The 18,975-nt window shown below is 52.0% G+C and overlaps 1 protein-coding gene across 1 annotated transcript in view; it reads left to right on the top strand.

Annotated features, from left to right (window-relative positions):
- The window catches only part of ipo4 (importin 4), a 197,093-nt gene that overhangs the window by 2,167 nt on the left and 175,951 nt on the right, over positions 1 to 18,975 (top strand). The window contains exons 2-4 of the mRNA XM_078204800.1: positions 2,028 to 2,114; positions 6,403 to 6,482; positions 14,930 to 14,971. Coding sequence (XP_078060926.1) covers positions 2,028 to 2,114; positions 6,403 to 6,482; positions 14,930 to 14,971 — 209 coding nt within the window. The remainder of the gene's footprint in view (positions 1 to 2,027; positions 2,115 to 6,402; positions 6,483 to 14,929; positions 14,972 to 18,975) is intronic.

Below are 18,975 nucleotides of genomic sequence, written 5' to 3'. Positions count from 1 at the left end.
GTTGGAGAGCCGCACTCATCCAGGCAAGTGGAGATTGTTGTTGGAGAGGCGCACTCATCCAGGCAAGCGGAGATTGTTCCATCACACTCCAGAATGTCCTGGATAGTGTCGAGCTTCTTGAGGGCTGTTGGAACGGCTCCCATCCAATCAATTCCGTCACACTCCTGACTTGTGTTGTACTGGATACGTCGAGATACTGCAGATTGGCCAAAATTCAGTACATGACTCCGAGAGTTAGTCAGATTTCTGTGGCCTGTATCCACATACCTGCCAGTGGGACCTCAACTCTGAATTCTGCTAAATCCCCGCTAAAAAGTCACATTTAAACTCACGACAGTGCATCATACAAGAACAAAGAACAGCACAAGAGCAGGCCCTTCGGCCCTCCACGCCTGTGCCGATTGTGATCCCTAAGTATTCGAACTTACTCGGTCCGTATCCCTCTATTCCCTCCCTGTTCATGGACCCATCCAGATGCCTCTTCAATGTTGCTAATGTGCCTGTTTCCACCACCTCCTCTGGCAGCGCGTTCCAGGCACCCACCGCTCTCTGTGTGAAAAACCTCCCCCACACATCTCCCTTAAACTTTCCCCTTGAACCTGTGCCCCCTTGACACTTCCACCCTGGGAAATAGCTCCGACTATCCACCCTGTCTGTGCCTCTCATCATTTTGTCGACCTCTATCCGGTCTCCCCTCAGCCTCCGTCTTTCCAGATAGAACAATCCCAGTTTAGTCAACCTCTCCTCATAGCCGACACCCTCGAGACCAGGCAACATCCTGGTGAGCACTCTCCCCAAAGCTTCCACGTCCTTCTATTAGTGCGGCGACCAGAACCGCACGCAATGCTCCAAATGCGGCCTAACCAAGGTGTTATATAGCAGGCATCCAGCAGAGTGACAGACAGGCTTCACTGAGGAGCACTCTGGGAGAAGTCGGCGCAGTCTCCATGACTCCATTGTGGGTAGTGGAAGAACTGGTGTCAAGGAGTGACCCAACTGCACAGCATCCGTGGGCGGCATGGTGGCACAGTGGTTAGCACTGCGGCTTCATAGCACATTTGCACGAGCTCCCCGTGTCTGCGTGGGTTTCCTCCGGGTGCTCCGGTTTCCTCCCACAGTCTGAGAGACGTGCTGGTTCGGGTACATTGACCCAAACAGGCGCCGGACTGTGGTGACTAGGGTATTTTCACAGTAACTTTATTGCAGTGTTAATGTAAGCCTTAGAACAAAGAACAAAGAAAATTCCAGCACAGAAACAGGCCCTTCGGCCCTCCAAGCCTGCACCGACCATGCTGCCCCGACTGAACTAAAACCCCCTCCACTTCTGGGGACCGTATCCCTCTATTCCCATCCTATTCCTGGACTTGTCAAGACACCCTACTTGTGACTAATAAATAAACTTTAACTTTCTTGAGGGAGGCAGCAGGTTTTCCCCTGCTCAGCGGATGCCTTTAACGTTTAAAGTTTATCTATTAGTGTCACAAGTCAGCTTACATTAACACTGCAATGACGTTACTGTGAGAATCCCCCAGTCGCCACACCCCGGCACCTGTTTGGGTCACACTGAGGGAGAATTTTGCATGGCCCAATGCACCCTAACCAGCCACGTCTCTCAGACTGTGGGAGGAAACCGGAGCACCCGGAGGAAACCCACGCAGACACGGGGAGAATGTGCAGACTACACACAGACAGTGACCCAAGCCGGGAATCGAACCCGGGTCCCTGGTGCTGTGAGGCAGCAGTGCTAACCACTGTGCTACCGTGCCGCCCCATGCTCCATTTGGAACTTGAATTATCACCAGGTTATTATTGAGGTGGCGATGGCATCATTTAAAAAGGGGCTGGAGTACGAAAGTGCCTTCTTTTCACATTATTATCTGTTTGATTCTGTGTTGAAGGTACAGTGTGCCCACTGTCTTTGTGGTGTGAGTGGCGGGGCGGGGAGGTGGGGGTGGCTCACGGAGTTGGGCGGCTTGTCCCCTGCGCCGTGGACTGTGTAACCCCTCTGCCTCTTGTCCCACCCGCAGGCCACAGCTCAGTTGAAGGACGCGTTTAAGGATCCGTCAGTGGTCCCTGCACTCTGCAACATCCTCGCAAGCTCACCGAACCATCAGGTAAACAGCTCCTAACTTTATTCTGAAGGACAAAAATGTTCCCAGTGGCTGGGGCATGTGGGGGACAGAACCGGGCTGGTGTTGGCTAACCACACGGACCCAGATACCAGCCAAATGAACCAGCGGGAGAAAGGACATCTCTATTTTATTATGCAAAGAAAGTTGTTGCGTTTAGTAACACGTAAGGGGCAGGGAAGCAATTTCAATGGTGAATGTCAGCAGAATTAGATAAATATTTGATTTATTATTGTCACATGTGTTAACATACAGTGAAAAGTATTGTTTCTTGCGCGCTATACAGACAAAGCATACCGTTCATAGAGAAGGAAACAAGAGAGTGCAGAATGTAGTGTTACAGTCATAGCTAGGGTGTAGAGAAAGATCAACTTAATGCGAGGTAGGTCCATTCAAAAGTCTGACAGCAGCAGGGAAGAAGCTGTTCTTGAGTCGGTCGGTGCGTGACCTCAGACTTTTGTGTCTTTTTCCCGATGGAAGAAGGTGGAAGAGAGAATGTTCGGGGTGTGGGGGGTCCTTAATTATACTGGCTGCTTTTCCCCCGAGGCAGCGGGAAGTGTAGACAGAGTCAATGGATGGGAGGCCGGGTTTGCGTGATGGATTGGGCTACATTCACGACCCTTTTGTAGTTCCTTGCGGTCTTGGGCAGAGCAGGAGCCCCAGACCGAGCTGTGGTACAACCAGAAAGAATGCTTTCTATGGGGCATCTGTAAAAGTTGGTGAGAGTTGTAGCTGACATGCCAAATTTCCTTAGTCTTCTGAGAAAGTAGAGGTGTTGGTGGGGCTTTCTTAACTATAGTGTTGGCATGGGGGGGACCAGGACAGGTTGTTGGTGATCTGGACACCTAAAAACTTGAAGCTCTCGACCCTTTCTACTTCGTCCCCGACAAATATTTGTGATGTGGAGATGCAGGTGTTGGAATGGGGTGGGCACAGTAAGAAGTCTCACAAAACCAGGTTAAAGTCCAACAGGTTTATTTGAAATCACGAGCTTTTGGAGCGCTGCTCCTTCATCAAGTGAGTGGAGAGTTGGGTTCACAAACACGGCATATATAGACAAAGACACGATTGCAAGATAAAGGTTGGAATGCGAGTCTTCACAGGTAATCGAGTCTTCACAGGTAATCGAGTCTTCACAGGTAATCGAGTCTTCACAGGTAATCGAGTCTTCACAGGTAATCGAGTCTTCACAGGTAATCGAGTCTTTACAGGTACAGACAGTGCGAGTGGAGAGAGGGATAATCACAGTTTAAAGAGATGTGTATTGTCTCCGGCCAGGACAGTTAGTGAGATTTTGCAAGCCCAGGCAAGTCGTGGGGGTACAGATAGTGTGACATGAACCCAAGATCCCGGTTGAGGCTGTCCTCGTGTGCGGAACTTGGCTATCAGTCTTTGCTCTTTTGTCGAGGCAAAAGGATGATGGCGATATGGGGAAGGAACAAGGGAGTGGGCTTCACATAGAAACACAGGAGTAGGAGGAGGCCATTCGGCCCCTTGAACCTGCTCCGCCACACTCATCACCATCATGGCTGATCATCCAACTCAATAGCCTAATCCTGCTTTCTCCCCATAACCTTTGATCCCATTTGCCCCCAGTGCCCTATCCAGCCACCTCTTGAATACATTCAATATTTTGACATCAACTACTTCCTGTGGGAATGAATTCCACAGGCTCACCGCTCTCTGGGTGAAGAAATGTCTCCTCAACTCCGTCCTAAATGGTCTACCCCGAATCCCCCAGACTGTGACCCCTGGTTCTGGACTCCCCCACCATCAGGAACATCCTCCCTGCATCTACCCTGTCCAGACCTGAAGAACTTTATAAGTTTCCACGAGATTCCCCCCTCATTCGCCTGAACTCCAGGGAAAACAATCCTAACCTGGTCAATCTCTCCTCGTACATCAGTCCCGCCATCCCCGGGATCAGCCTGGGAAACCTTCGCTGCAACTCCCTCGAGAGCAAGAACATCCTTCCTCAGAAAAGGAGACCCAAACTGCACACAATACTCTGGGTGTGGTCTCACCAAGGACCCTGTATAATCGCAACAACACATCCCTCGCTCCTGTACTCGAAACCTCTCGCAATGAAGGCCAACATACCATCTGCCTTCTTTACCCCCTGCTGCACCTGCATGCTTACCTTCAGCGACTGGTGCACAAGGACACCCAGGTCCCTCTGCACACTCCCCTCTCCCAATTTACACCCATTCGGGTAGTAATCTGCCTCCTTGTTTCTGCTTCCAAAGTGAATATCCTCACACTTATCCAAATTACACTGCATCTGCCACCGATTAGCCCACTCAGCCAACCTGTCCAGATCATGCTGAAGGATCTCTGCATCCTCCTCACAGCTCACCCTCCCACCCAACTTGGTATCGTCTGCAAACTTTGAGATGTTACATTTTGTCCCCTCATCCAAATACTTAATACATGTTGTGAATAGCTGGGGTCCCAGCACCGATCCCTGTGGCACCCCACGAGTTACTGCCTGCCAATTTGAAAAGTACCCATTAATTCCTTTCCCAGCACCCACAGAGTGGACTTTTGCGTCTGAGACTTTAAAACGAGGCCCCATCTCTTGGGTGGAAATAAAAGAATCTTCCGGCCACTTTTGGGGAAAGAACAGGCAAGATAGTTCTCAATCCCTGTGGGAATCTCAGAACCTTCCCACCTTGGCATTGCTGACGTGCTGACTACGTAGGAATAGAGATGTTTTACTGCAATTGTACAGGGCGTTGGTGAGGCCACACCTGGAGTATTGTGTGCAGTTTTGGTCTCCTTATCTGAGGAAGGATGTCCTTGCTATAGAGGGAGTGCAGTGAAGATTTACCAGGCTGATTCCTGGGATGGCAGGTCTGTCATATGAGGAGAGACTAAGTCGGTTAGGATTATATTCACTGGAGTTTAGAAGAGTGAGAGGGGATCTCATAGAAACTTATAAAATTCTAACAGGGTTAGACAGGGTAGATTCAGAAAGAATGTTTTTTAAAAAATTCAACCGTGGGACACGGGCGTCCCCGGCTGGTCCAGCATTCATTGCCCATCCCTAGTAGCCCTTGGAGGGCAGTTGAGACTCAACCACATTGCTGTGGCTCTGGAGTCACATGTAGGCCAGACCGGGGTAAGGACGGCAGATTTCCTTCCCCAAAGGGAACCAGATGGGTTTCTCCGACAATGGGTCATCAGTAGATTCTTAATCCCAGATATTTTTTATTGAAATCAAATTCCTCCATCTGCCGCGGACGGGATTCGAACCCGGGGTCCCCCAGAACGTTAGCTGAGTTTCCGGATTAATTGTCTAGTGATAAAACCACTTCACATGCTAGTCACCCTGACACTAATGGTGGCAGAGTCCAGAACTAGGGGGTCATAGTTTGAGGATAAGGGGTAAACCTTTTAGGACTGAGGTGAGGAGAAATTTCTTCACCCAGAGGGTGGTGAATGTGTGGAATTCACTCCCACAGAAAGTAGTTGAGGCCAAAACATTGTGTGATTTCAAGAAGTTAGATATAGCTCTTGGGGTTAAAGGGATCGAGGGATATGAAGGGAAGGGGGGGGGAATCAGGATATTGAATTCGATGATCAGCCATGATCAAAATGAATGTCGGAACAGGCTCGAAGGGCTGAAAGGCCTCCTCCGGCTTCTAGTTTCCATGTAGAGCCAGCTGGCATTGGACCTTATCTAACCTGGTTAGGTGCCTTTCAGCCCTCTGTGGTCATAGAATCAGGAATCAGAGAATCTCTACAGCACAGAAGGAGGCCATTTGGCCCGTCGAGTCTGTATCGACCGCAATCCCACCTGGGCCCTGTTCCCTTAACCTCACACATTTACCCTGCTAATCCCCCTGACACTCGGGTCAATTTGGCACGGCCAATCCACCTAACCTTCGGACTGTGGGAGGAAACTGGAACACACTTATCTAGACAGCCATATGAACGGAGTGGGAATGGAGGGATACAAAAGAATGGTCTAGTTTGGACCAGGGAGTGGCGCGGGCTTGGAGGGCCGAAGGGCCTGTTCCTGTGCTGTATTGTTCTTTGTTCTTCTTCACCCGGAGGAAACCCACGCAGACATGGGGAGAATGTGCAAACTCCCCACACAAGCGGGGTGACCACGCCGGGATTCGAACCTGGGTCCCTGGGCGCTGTGAGGCAGCAGTGCGAACCTCTGTGCCGCCCATTTTGTTGGTATTTTGTTTCTGGGTGCATTTCCTCCCGCTGCCCCCTCTCCAGCGACGCGGAAACTCACCCTGCTCTCCCCTGTCTACTTCAGATCCGTCAGTTTGCAGCTGTACTCGTGCGGAGGAGAATTGCCAAACATTGGAAGAAGCTGTCAGTGGATCTGAAAGAGAAGTACGTTTAGTTATAATTCAGATCAGAAATGAAGCCCGCCTGGGTCATAAGTTTTGCACTTTGAATTTGGTTTGGGTAAGCATGAGATGTTTCACTCCAGGTATAATTCAGGTGACCCACGAGGGAGCTTTCATCAAACAAAGTTTATAGTTAACATGTATAGTAAAAATATCAGCAATAACTTTTATCAATTAAAAACAAAACAACCACAATAATGTATAACCCTAAACAAATAGAGAGTCATAGAGGTTTACAGCATGGAAACAGGCCCTTCGGCCCAACTAGTCCATGCCACCCTTTTTTTTTAAACCCCTAAGCTAGTCCACATTTGGCCCATATCCCTCTATACCCATCGTACCATGGAACTGTCTAAATGCTTTTTAAAGGACAAAATTGTACCCGCCTCTACTACTGCCTGTACGCCCTGTGCTGCATCTGTCTTGAAATCCCCAGAGTGCAGAAGGAGGCCATTTGGCCCATAACGTCTGCACTGACCAAACTCCCACCCAGGGCCTATTCCCGTAACCCCACAAAGGGGCAATTTAGCACAGCCAGTCAACCTAACCCTCCCTGATCTGGCAATGTTTGATGGGGTACAGTGTAGAGGGAGCTTTACTCTGTATCTAACCCCGTGCTGTACCTGTCCTGGGAGTGTTTGATGGGGACAGTGCAGAGGGAGCTTTACTCTGTATCTAACCCCGTGCTGTACCTGTCCTGGGAGTGTTTGATGGGGGACAGTGTAGAGGGAGCTTTACTCTGTATCTAACCCCGTGCTGCACCTGTCCTGGGAGTGTTTGATGGGGGACAGTGTAGAGGAAGCTTTACTCTGTATCTAACCCCGTGCTGCACCTGTCCTGGGAGTGTTTGATGGGGGGGGACAGTGTAGAGGGAGCTTTACTCTGTATCTAACCCCGTGCTGTACCTGTCCTGGGAGTGTTTGATGGGGACAGTGTAGAGGGAGCTTTACTCTGTATCTAACCCCGTGCTGTACCTGTCCTGGGAGTGGTAATGGGGACAGTGTAGAGGGAGCTTTACTCTGTATCTAACCCCATGCTTTTCCTGTCCTAGGAGTGTTTGATGGGGGACAGTGTAGAGGGAGCTTTACTCTGTATCTAACCCCATGCTTTTCCTGTCCGGGGAGTGTTTGATGGGGGACAGTGTAGAGGGAGCTTTACTCTGTATCGAACCCCGTGCTGCACCTGTCCTGGGAGTGTTTGATGGGGGACAGTGTAGAGGAAGCTTTACTCTGTATCTAACCCCGTGCTGCACCTGTCCTGGGAGTGTTTGATGGGGGGGACAGTGCAGAGGGAGCTTTACTGTGTATCTAACCCCATGCTGTTCCTGTCCTGGGAGTGTTTGATGGGGACAGTGAAGAGGGAGCTTTACTCTGTATCTGACCCCGTGCTGTTCCTGTCCTGGGAGTGTTTGATGGGGGACAGTGTAGAGGGAGCTTTACTCTGTATCTAACCCCGTGCTGGACCCGTCCTGGGAGTGTTTGATGGGGCGGGACAGTGCAGAGGGAGCTTTACTCTGTATCTAACCCCGTGCTGTACCTGTCCTGGGAGTGTTTGATGGGGACAGTGTAGAGGGAGTTTTACTCTGTATCTAACCCCGTGCTGTACCTGTCCTGGGAGTGGTAATGGGGACAGTGTAGAGGGAGCTTTACTCTGTATCTAACCCCATGCTTTTCCTGTCCTAGGAGTGTTTGATGGGGGACAGTGTAGAGGGAGCTTTACTCTGTATCTAACCCCATGCTTTTCCTGTCCGGGGAGTGTTTGATGGGGGACAGTGTAGAGGGAGCTTTACTCTGTATCTAACCCCGTGCTGCACCTGTCCTGGGAGTGTTTGATGGGGGACAGTGTAGAGGAAGCTTTACTCTGTATCTAACCCCGTGCTGCACCTGTCCTGGGAGTGTTTGATGGGGGGGACAGTGCAGAGGGAGCTTTACTGTGTATCTAACCCCATGCTGTTCCTGTCCTGGGAGTGTTTGATGGGGACAGTGTAGAGGGGGCTTTACTCTGTATCTGACCCCGTGCTGTTCCTGTCCTGGGAGTGTTTGATGGGGGACAGTGTAGAGGGAGCTTTACTCTGTATCTAACCCCGTGCTGGACCCGTCCTGGGAGTGTTTGATGGGGCGGGACAGTGCAGAGGGAGCTTTACTCTGTATCTAACCCCGTGCTGTACCTGTCCTGGGAGTGTTTGATGGGGACAGTGTAGAGGGAGTTTTACTCTGTATCTAACCCCGTGCTGTACCTGTCCTGGGAGTGTTTAATGGGGGACAGTGTAGAGGGAGCTTTACTCTGTATCTAACCCCATGCTTTTCCTGTCCTAGGAGTGTTTGATGGGGGACAGTGTAGAGGGAGCTTTACTCTGTATCTAACCCCATGCTTTTCCTGTCCGGGGAGTGTTTGATGGGGGACAGTGTAGAGGGAGCTTTACTCTGTATCTAACCCCGTGCTGCACCTGTCCTGGGAGTGTTTGATGGGGGACAGTGTAGAGGAAGCTTTACTCTGTATCTAACCCCGTGCTGCACCTGTCCTGGGAGTGTTTGATGGGGGGGACAGTGCAGAGGGAGCTTTACTGTGTATCTAACCCCATGCTGTTCCTGTCCTGGGAGTGTTTGATGGGGACAGTGTAGAGGGGGCTTTACTCTGTATCTGACCCCGTGCTGTTCCTGTCCTGGGAGTGTTTGATGGGGGACAGTGTAGAGGGAGCTTTACTCTGTATCTAACCCCGTGCTGGACCCGTCCTGGGAGTGTTTGATGGGGCGGGACAGTGCAGAGGGAGCTTTACTCTGTATCTAACCCCGTGCTGTACCTGTCCTGGGAGTGTTTGATGGGGACAGTGTAGAGGGAGTTTTACTCTGTATCTAACCCCGTGCTGTACCTGTCCTGGGAGTGTTTAATGGGGGACAGTGTAGAGGGAGCTTTACTCTGTATCTAACCCTGTGCTGTACCTGTCCTGGGAGTGTTTGATGGGGGACAGTGTAGAGGGAGCTTTACTCGGTATCTAACCCCGTGCTGTACCTGTCCTGGGAGTGTTTGATGGGGGACAGTGTAGAGGGAGCTTTACTCTGTATCTAACCCCGTGCCGTCCCTGTCCTGGGAGTGTTTGATGGTGGACAGTGTAGAGGGAGCTTTACTCTGTATCTAACCCCGTGCCGTACCTGTCCTGGGAGTGTTTGATGGGGGGACAGTGTCGAGGGAGTTTTACTCTGTATCTAACCCCGTGCTGTACCTGTCCTGTGAGTGTTTGATGGGGGACAGTGTAGAGGGAGCTTTACTCTGTATCTAACCCCGTGCTGTCCCTGTCCTGGGAGTGTTTGATGGGGGACAGTGTAGAGGGAGCTTTACTCTGTATCTAACCCCGTGCTGTCCCTGTCCTGGGAGTGTTTGATGGGGGACAGTGTAGAGGGAGCTTTACTCTGTATCTAACCCCGTGCTGTCCCTGTCCTGGGAGTGTTTGATGGGGACAGTGTAGAGGGAGCTTTACTCTGTATCTAACCCTGTGCTGTACCTGTCCTGGGAGTATTTGATGGGGGGACAGTGTCGAGGGAGCTTCACTCTGTATCTAACCCCGTGCTGTACCTGTCCTGGGAGTATTTGATGGGGGACAGTGTAGAGGGAGCTTTACTCTGTATCTAACCCCGTGCTGTACCTGTCCTGGGAGTGTTTGATGGGGGCACAGTGTAGAGGGAGCTTTACTCTGTATCTAACCCCGTGCTGTACCTGTCCTGGGAGTGTTTGATGGGGGGACAGTGTAGAGGGAGCTTTACTCTGTATCTAACCCCGTGCTGTACCTGTCCTGGGAGTGTTCAATGGGGGACAGTGTAGAGGGAGCTTTACTCTGTATCTAACCCTGTGCTGTACCTGTCCTGGGAGTGTTTGATGGGGGACAGTGGAGAGGGAGCTTTACTCGGTATCTAACCCCGTGCTGTACCTGTCCTGGGAGTGTTTGATGGGGGACAGTGTAGAGGGAGCTTTACTCTGTATCTAACCCCGTGCTGTCCCTGTCCTGGGAGTGTTTGATGGTGGACAGTAAAGAGGGAGCTTTACTCTGTATCTAACCCCGTGCCGTACCTGTCCTGGGAGTGTTTGATGGGGGGACAGTGTCGAGGGAGCTTTACTCTGTATCTAACCCCGTGCTGTCCCTGTCCTGGGAGTGTTTGATGGTGGACAGTAAAGAGGGAGCTTTACTCTGTATCTAACCCCGTGCCGTACCTGTCCTGGGAGTGTTTGATGGGGGGACAGTGTCGAGGGAGCTTTACTCTGTATCTAACCCCGTGCTGTACCTGTCCTGTGAGTGTTTGATGGGGGACAGTGTAGAGGGAGCTTTACTCTATATCTAACCCCGTGCTGTCCCTGTCCTGGGAGTGTTTGATGGGGGACAGTGTAGAGGGAGCTTTACTCTGTATCTAACCCCGTGCTGTCCCTGTCCTGGGAGTGTTTGATGGGGGACAGTGTAGAGGGAGCTTTACTCTGTATCTAACCCCGTGCTGTCCCTGTCCTGGGAGTGTTTGATGGGGACAGTGTAGAGGGAGCTTTACTCTGTATCTAACCCTGTGCTGTACCTGTCCTGGGAGTATTTGATGGGGGGACAGTGTCGAGGGAGCTTTACTCGGTATCTAACCCCGTGCTGTACCTGTCCTGGGAGTGTTTGATGGGGGACAGTGTAGAGGGAGCTTTACTCTGTATCTAACCCCGTGCTGTCCCTGTCCTGGGAGTGTTTGATGGTGGACAGTAAAGAGGGAGCTTTACTCTGTATCTAACCCCGTGCCGTACCTGTCCTGGGAGTGTTTGATGGGGGGACAGTGTCGAGGGAGCTTTACTCTGTATCTAACCCCGTGCTGTCCCTGTCCTGGGAGTGTTTGATGGTGGACAGTAAAGAGGGAGCTTTACTCTGTATCTAACCCCGTGCCGTACCTGTCCTGGGAGTGTTTGATGGGGGGACAGTGTCGAGGGAGCTTTACTCTGTATCTAACCCCGTGCTGTCCCTGTCCTGGGAGTGTTTGATGGTGGACAGTAAAGAGGGAGCTTTACTCTGTATCTAACCCCGTGCCGTACCTGTCCTGGGAGTGTTTGATGGGGCGACAGTGTCGAGGGAGCTTTACTCTGTATCTAACCCCGTGCTGTACCTGTCCTGTGAGTGTTTGATGGGGGACAGTGTAGAGGGAGCTTTACTCTGTATCTAACCCCGTGCTGTCCCTGTCCTGGGAGTGTTTGATGGGGGACAGTGTAGAGGGAGCTTTACTCTGTATCTAACCCCGTGCTGTCCCTGTCCTGGGAGTGTTTGATGGGGGACAGTGTAGAGGGAGCTTTACTCTGTATCTAACCCCGTGCTGTCCCTGTCCTGGGAGTGTTTGATGGGGACAGTGTAGAGGGAGCTTTACTCTGTATCTAACCCTGTGCTGTACCTGTCCTGGGAGTATTTGATGGGGGGACAGTGTCGAGGGAGCTTCACTCTGTATCTAACCCCGTGCTGTACCTGTCCTGGGAGTATTTGATGGGGGACAGTGTAGAGGGAGCTTTACTCTGTATCTAACCCCGTGCTGTACCTGTCCTGGGAGTGTTTGATGGGGGGACAGTGTAGAGGGAGCTTTACTCTGTATCTCACCCCGTGCTGTACCTGTCCTGGGAGTGTTTAATGGGGGACAGTGTAGAGGGAGCTTTACTCTGTATCTAACCCCGTGCTGTCCCTGTCCTGGGAGTGTTTGATGGGGGACAGTGTAGAGGGAGCTTTACTCTGTATCTAACCCCGTGCTGTCCCTGTCCTGGGAGTGTTTGATGGGGACAGTGTAGAGGGAGCTTTACTCTGTATCTAACCCTGTGCTGTACCTGTCCTGGGAGTATTTGATGGGGGGACAGTGTCGAGGGAGCTTCACTCTGTATCTAACCCCGTGCTGTACCTGTCCTGGGAGTATTTGATGGGGGACAGTGTAGAGGGAGCTTTACTCTGTATCTAACCCCGTGCTGTACCTGTCCTGGGAGTGTTTGATGGGGGGACAGTGTAGAGGGAGCTTTACTCTGTATCTCACCCCGTGCTGTACCTGTCCTGGGAGTGTTTAATGGGGGACAGTGTAGAGGGAGCTTTACTCTGTATCTAACCCTGTGCTGTACCTGTCCTGGGAGTGTTTGATGGGGGACAGTGTAGAGGGAGCTTTACTCGGTATCTAACCCCGTGCTGTACCTGTCCTGGGAGTGTTTGATGGTGGACAGTAAAGAGGGAGCTTTACTCTGTATCTAGCCCCGTGCCGTACCTGTCCTGGGAGTGTTTGATGGGGGGACAGTGTCGAGGGAGCTTTACTCTGTATCTAACCCCGTGCTGTACCTGTCCTGGGAGTGTTTGATGGGGGACAGTGTAGAGGGAGCTTTACTCTGTATCTAACCCCGTGCTGTCCCTGTCCTGGGAGTATTTGATGGGGGGACAGTGTCGAGGGAGCTTTACTCTGTATCTAACCCCGTGCTGTACCTGTCCTGGGAGTGTTTGATGGGGGACAGTGTAGAGGGAGCTTTACTCTGTATCTAACCCCGTGCTGTCCCTGTCCTGGGAGTGTTTGATGGGGGACAGTGTAGAGGGAGCTTTACTCTGTATCTAACCCCGTGCTGTCCCTGTCCTGGGAGTGTTTGATGGGGACAGTGTAGAGGGAGCTTTACTCTGTATCTAACCCTGTGCTGTACCTGTCCTGGGAGTATTTGATGGGGGGACAGTGTCGAGGGAGCTTCACTCTGTATCTAACCCCGTGCTGTACCTGTCCTGGGAGTATTTGATGGGGGACAGTGTAGAGGGAGCTTTACTCTGTATCTAACCCCGTGCTGTACCTGTCCTGGGAGTGTTTGATGGGGGGACAGTGTAGAGGGAGCTTTACTCTGTATCTAACCCCGTGCTGTACCTGTCCTGGGAGTGTTTGATGGGGGGACAGTGTAGAGGGAGCTTTACTCTGTATCTAACCCCGTGTTGTACCTGTCCTGGGAGTGTTTGATGGGGGGACAGTGTAGAGGGAGCTTTACTCTGTATCTAACCCCGTGCTGTACTTGTCCTGGGAGTGTTTGATGGGGGACAGTGTTGAGGGAGCTTTACTCTGTATCTAACCCCGTGCTGTCCCTGTCCTGGGAGTGTTTGATGGGGGACAGTGTAGAGGGAGCTTTACTCTGTATCTAACCCCGTGCTGTCCCTGTCCTGGGAGTATTTGATGGGGGACAGTGTAGAGGGAGCTTTACTCTGTATCTCACCCCGTGCTGTACCTGTCCTGGGAGTGTTTGATGGGGGACAGTGTAGAGGGAGCTTTACTCTGTATCTAACCCCGTGCTGTACCTGCCCTGGGAGTGTTTGATGGGGGACAGTGTGGAGGGAGCTTTACTCTGTATCTAACCCCGTGCTGTACCTGTCCTGGGAGTGTTTGATGGGGGGACAGTGTAGAGGGAGCTTTACTCTGTATCTAACCCCGTGCTGTACCTGTCCTGGGAGTGTTTGATGGGGGACAGTGTAGAGGGAGCTTTACTCTGTATCTAACCCCGTGCTGTACCTGTCCTGGGAGTGTTTGATGGGGGACAGTGTAGAGGGAGCTTTACTCTGTATCTAACCCCGTGCTGTACCTGTCCTGGGAGTGTTTGATGGGGGGACAGTGTAGAGGGAGCTTTACTCTGTATCTAACCCCGTGCTGTACCTGTCCTGGGAGTGTTTGATGGGGGACAGTGTTGAGGGAGCTTTACTCTGTATCTAACCCCGTGCTGTACCTGTCCTGGGAGTGTTTGATGGGGGACAGTGTAGAGGGAGCTTTACTCTGTATCTAACCCCGTGCTGTCCCTGTCCTGGGAGTATTTGATGGGGGGACAGTGTCGAGGGAGCTTTACTCTGTATCTAACCCCGTGCTGTACCTGTCCTGGGAGTGTTTGATGGGGGACAGTGTAGAGGGAGCTTTACTCTGTATCTCACCCCGTGCTGTACCTGTCCTGGGAGTGTTTGATGGGGGACAGTGTAGAGGGAGCTTTACTCTGTATCTCACCCCGTGCTGTACCTGTCCTGGGAGTGTTTGATGGGGGACAGTGTGGAGGGAGCTTTACTCTGTATCTAACCCCGTGCTGTACCTGTCCTGGGAGTGTTTGATGGGGGGGACAGTGTAGAGGGAGCTTTACTCTGTATCTAACCCCGTGCTGTACCTGTCCTGGGAGTGTTTGATGGGGGACAGTGTAGAGGGAGCTTTACTCTGTATCTAACCCCGTGCTGTACCTGTCCTGGGAGTGTTTGATGGGGGACAGTGTAGAGGGAGCTTTACTCTGTATCTAACCCCGTGCTGTACCTGTCCTGGGAGTGTTTGATGGGGGGACAGTGTAGAGGGAGCTTTACTCTGTACCTGACTTGTATTTGTGTTGAACTGGAAAAGTGAGTTTTATTTTTGCCCCAGATTCCGATGTGCTGACATCCTCTCTCTCTCTCTCTTCTCCCCTCAGTTTGAAGCCAGTGGTTCTGCAGTCTCTGCAGCAGGAACGCGAGTAAGTGCTGTGACCGTACAATACCTGGGGTGTGAAAGTAGCTAGCTGTGGATTCAGTGCCTGGGATACTGGGCTGTCTGCTGACAATGTGAGGGGCCAGCACAGCAAAACGGATCACCCTTTGTACGGCCAGAATGATTGACGGGAATGAACATGACCAAGTGTTTGAATAATCCTAGTAATCAGTCACGGATTGCTGAAAGCCAGAGGCAGCGCTGCGCCTGTCCATTCAGCTCGGTATTGTCTGTTCAGAGTGATGTGCTGAGTAATGCACGCAGGCTTAGAGTCACAGAGGTTTACAGCATGGAAACAGGCCCTTCGGCCCAACTTGTCCATGCTGCCCTTTTCTTTAAACCCCTAAGCTAGTCCCAATTGCCCGCGTTTGGCCCATATCCCTCTGTACCCATCTTACACATGTAACGGTCTCAACGCTTTTTAAAAGACAAAATTGTACCCGCCTCTACTACTGCCTCTGGCAGCTCGTTCCAGACACTCACCACCCTCTGTGTGAAAGAATTGCCCCTCTGGACCCTTTTGTATCTCTCCCCTCTCACCTTAAACCTACGCCCTCTAGTTTTAGACTCCCCTACCTTTGGGAAAAGATATTGACTATCTAGCTGATCTGTGCCCCTCATTATTTTATAGACCTCTATAAGATCACCCCTCAGCCTCCCACGCTCCATCTAGAAACTCTCTCTTTTTCTCTCTGACTCTGTTTTTCACTGCCCCTTGTTTCTCTCGCTCACTTTCACTCTTTCTCTCTCGCTGTTATTCCCCCCTCTGTGCGGGCCCCCCAGGCAATCGCGGTCATCTCTGTGCGCAGGCCCCCCTCTCTCTCTGTCTATCTGGGGGCGATTCTCCCATCCCGCTGTGCTAATTGTTTAGCGCAGGGGGCGATGCGCGGGATTCGCACGAGATCTCCCTCGTGTCTCCCAGCGCCGGATTTCCGAATAGAAACATAGAAAACTACAGCACAAACAGGCCCTTCGGCCCCACAAGCTGTGCCAAACACATCCCTACCTTCTAGGCCTACCTATAACCCTCCATCCTATTAAGTCCCATGTACTCATCCAGGAGTCTCTTAAAAGACCCTATTGAGTTTGCCTCCACCACCACTGACGGCAGCCGATTCCACTCGCCCACCACCCTCTGTGTGAAAAACTTCCCCCTAACATCTCCCCAGTACCTACCCCCCAGCACCTTAAACCTGTGTCCTCTCGTAGCAGCCATTTCCACCCTGGGAAAAAGCCTCTGAGAATCCACCCGATCTATACCTCTCCACATCTTATACACCTCTATCAGGTCTCCTCTCATCCTGTGTCTCTCCAAGGAGAAAAGACCGAGCTCCCTCAGCCTATCCTCATAAGGCATGCCACCCAATCCAGGCAACATCCTTGTAAATCTCCTCTGCACCCTTTCAATCTTTTCCACATCCTTCCTGTAATGAGGCGACCAGAACTGAGCACAGTACTCCCAAGTGGGGTCTGACGAGGGTCTTATATAGCTGCATCATTATCCCCGGACTCCGAAACTCAATCCCTCGATTGATAAAGGCCAGCACACCATACGCCTTCTTAACCACCAGTATAGGTCTGCTCCGCGCTGGAGGTTGGTGGAACGGGGGGGCGAGCATTTAAATGCTAAATTAAGTATCGTTTAAATGCCCCGGCCTGAATTCTCCAGGCCCGCGAGCCTCTCCTGGCCCGTCAGACTGTTTGACTCAAGCGGGGATTACTCTTGCTCCCCACTTCCCGGGAGCTAGCGGCCTGACTCCACTGGAGTGAAGGGGAGGGGGGCAATCAGGGGCACCCCAGGGGCTCGGGTGGGGCCGCCCCCTGGGCATGAGCATCCCTGGCAGCCCTCATGGGGTAATGTGGCCATGCCCGGGGGGCACCTTGGCACTGCCCACAAGACAGGGGGCGGGGTCTATTGGGATGGGGTCCATGGGGTGATTGGGGGGGGGGTGGGGGGGTCGTGCTGCAACACTACATCGGGACCGATGGGGAGGGGCAGGAGGGTGGCCAGCGATTGGGGCAGGCTAGGGGGTCTGCCGGGGCGGGTAGGGGGGATTCTGCCTGCAGGGGTGTCTGCACTGCAGGGCCATGGAGGGCACTGGCACAGTCGGGGGGGGTGGGAGGGGGGGGGGGGGGGGGGCGGAGGCTGGAGAACGAGGCGTTCCGGATGGGGGTGGGGGGGTTGGAGGAATGATCCTGGGTGGCTGCTATCGGATCGTGGGGTGGGGGGAAACGAGGGGGGCAGCACTGCAGGGGTCCCACCGGCCAGCAAACGGGGAGGCTGACAGTTCGGGGTCACTGCGTGCGCGCAGAGGGGCTGCTGGTTTCCGCCTCCTGGACAAGAATAGACTCCCACTGAAAAAAAGCCCAGCCTGAATTACTCCAGTTTTCCCTGCAAATTCAACACTTAGAATTTTATTGGGGAGAATTCCGCCCCCTCTCTCTCTCTCCGTGTGTGTCTCTCGTTGACCTGTGCCATGTCAGGAAACCTTTCTTCACATACAGGGTGGTGGAAAATCCCAACTCTTTCCCCACCCACCCCCCTCAAAAAACTGGGATCACTTGACAATTGTGAAGCTGAGATTGACAGATTTGTTTCCCAAACCAAGTACCACGGATAGTGGAAACCTCAAAGCAGAAAGTGCTGGAGATACTCGACAGGTCTGGCAGCGTCTGCGGAGAGAGAGAAACACAGTTAATTCGAGCTCCAGGAGGGAACAAACAAAACACAGTACAGCACAGGAAACAGGCCCTTCGGCCCTCCAAGCCTGTGCCGCTCCTTGGTCCAACTAGACCAATCATTTGTATCCCTCCATTCCCAGGCCGCTCATGTGACTATCCAGGTAACTCTTAAACGATGTCAGCGTGCCTGCCTCCACCACCCTACTTGGCAGCGCATTCCAGGCCCCCACCACCCTCTGTGTAAAAGACATCCCTCTGATATCTGAGTTATACTTCGCCCCTCTCAGCTTGAGCCCGTGACCCCTCGTGATCGTCACCTCCAACCTGGGAAAAAGCTTCCCACCGTTCACCCTATCTATCCCCTTCATAATCTTGTACACCTCTATTAGATCTCCCCTCATTCTCCGTCTTTCCAGGGAGAACAAGCCCCGTTTACCCAATCTCTCCTCATAGCTAAGACCCTCCATACCAGGCAACATCCTGGTAAACCTTCTCTGCACTCTCTCTAACACCTCCACATCCTTCTGGTAGTGTGGCGACCAGAACTGGACACAGTACTCCAAATGTGGCCTAACCAGCGTTCTATACAGCTGCATCATCAGACTCCAGCTTTTATACTCTATACCCCGTCCTATAAAGGCAAGCATGCCATATGCCTTCTTCACCACCTTCTCCACCTGTGTTGCCACCTTCAAGGATTTGTGGACTTGCACACCTAGGTCCCTCTGTGTTTCTATACTCCTGATGACTCTGCCATTTATTGTATAGCTCCTCCCTACATTATTTCTTCCAAAATGCATCACTTCACATTTATCCGGATTAAATTCCATTCTGAATTGTTAGGCTAGGGGTGGCGCAGTGGGTTAGCGCTGCTGCCTCGCAGTGCCAGGGACCCAGGTTCGATTCCCGGCTTGGGTCACTGTCTGTGCGGAGTCTGCACATTCTCCCTGTGTCTGCGTGGGTTTCCTCCGGGTGCTCCGGTTTCCTCCCACAGTCCGAAAGTCGCGCTGGTTAGGGTGCATTGGCCGTGCTAAATTCTCCCTCAGTGTTACCCGAACAGGTGCTGGAGTGTGGCAACTAGGGGATTCTCACAGTAACTTCATTGCAGTGTTAATGTAAGCCTTACTTGTGACTAATAAATAAACTTAAACTTTCCGTTAAGAAAACAAGGTGGTTAGTTCTGTTGGTTAAAATACAAGTCTGCTGATCTAATTGAGCAGTGGAATAGTCACGAGGGGCTGAATGGTCTCCTCCTGTTGCTTTAATGTGCTGTCACTGACCTTCCAACACGCAGTGGCGATGTCCCAA

This window comes from Mustelus asterias, unplaced genomic scaffold (assembly GCF_964213995.1).
Source record: "Mustelus asterias unplaced genomic scaffold, sMusAst1.hap1.1 HAP1_SCAFFOLD_453, whole genome shotgun sequence".
Classification (NCBI taxonomy): domain Eukaryota; kingdom Metazoa; phylum Chordata; class Chondrichthyes; order Carcharhiniformes; family Triakidae; genus Mustelus; species Mustelus asterias.
The sequence above is the reverse complement of the archived record's forward strand: the minus strand, read 5'-3'. Positions and strand labels throughout refer to the sequence as shown.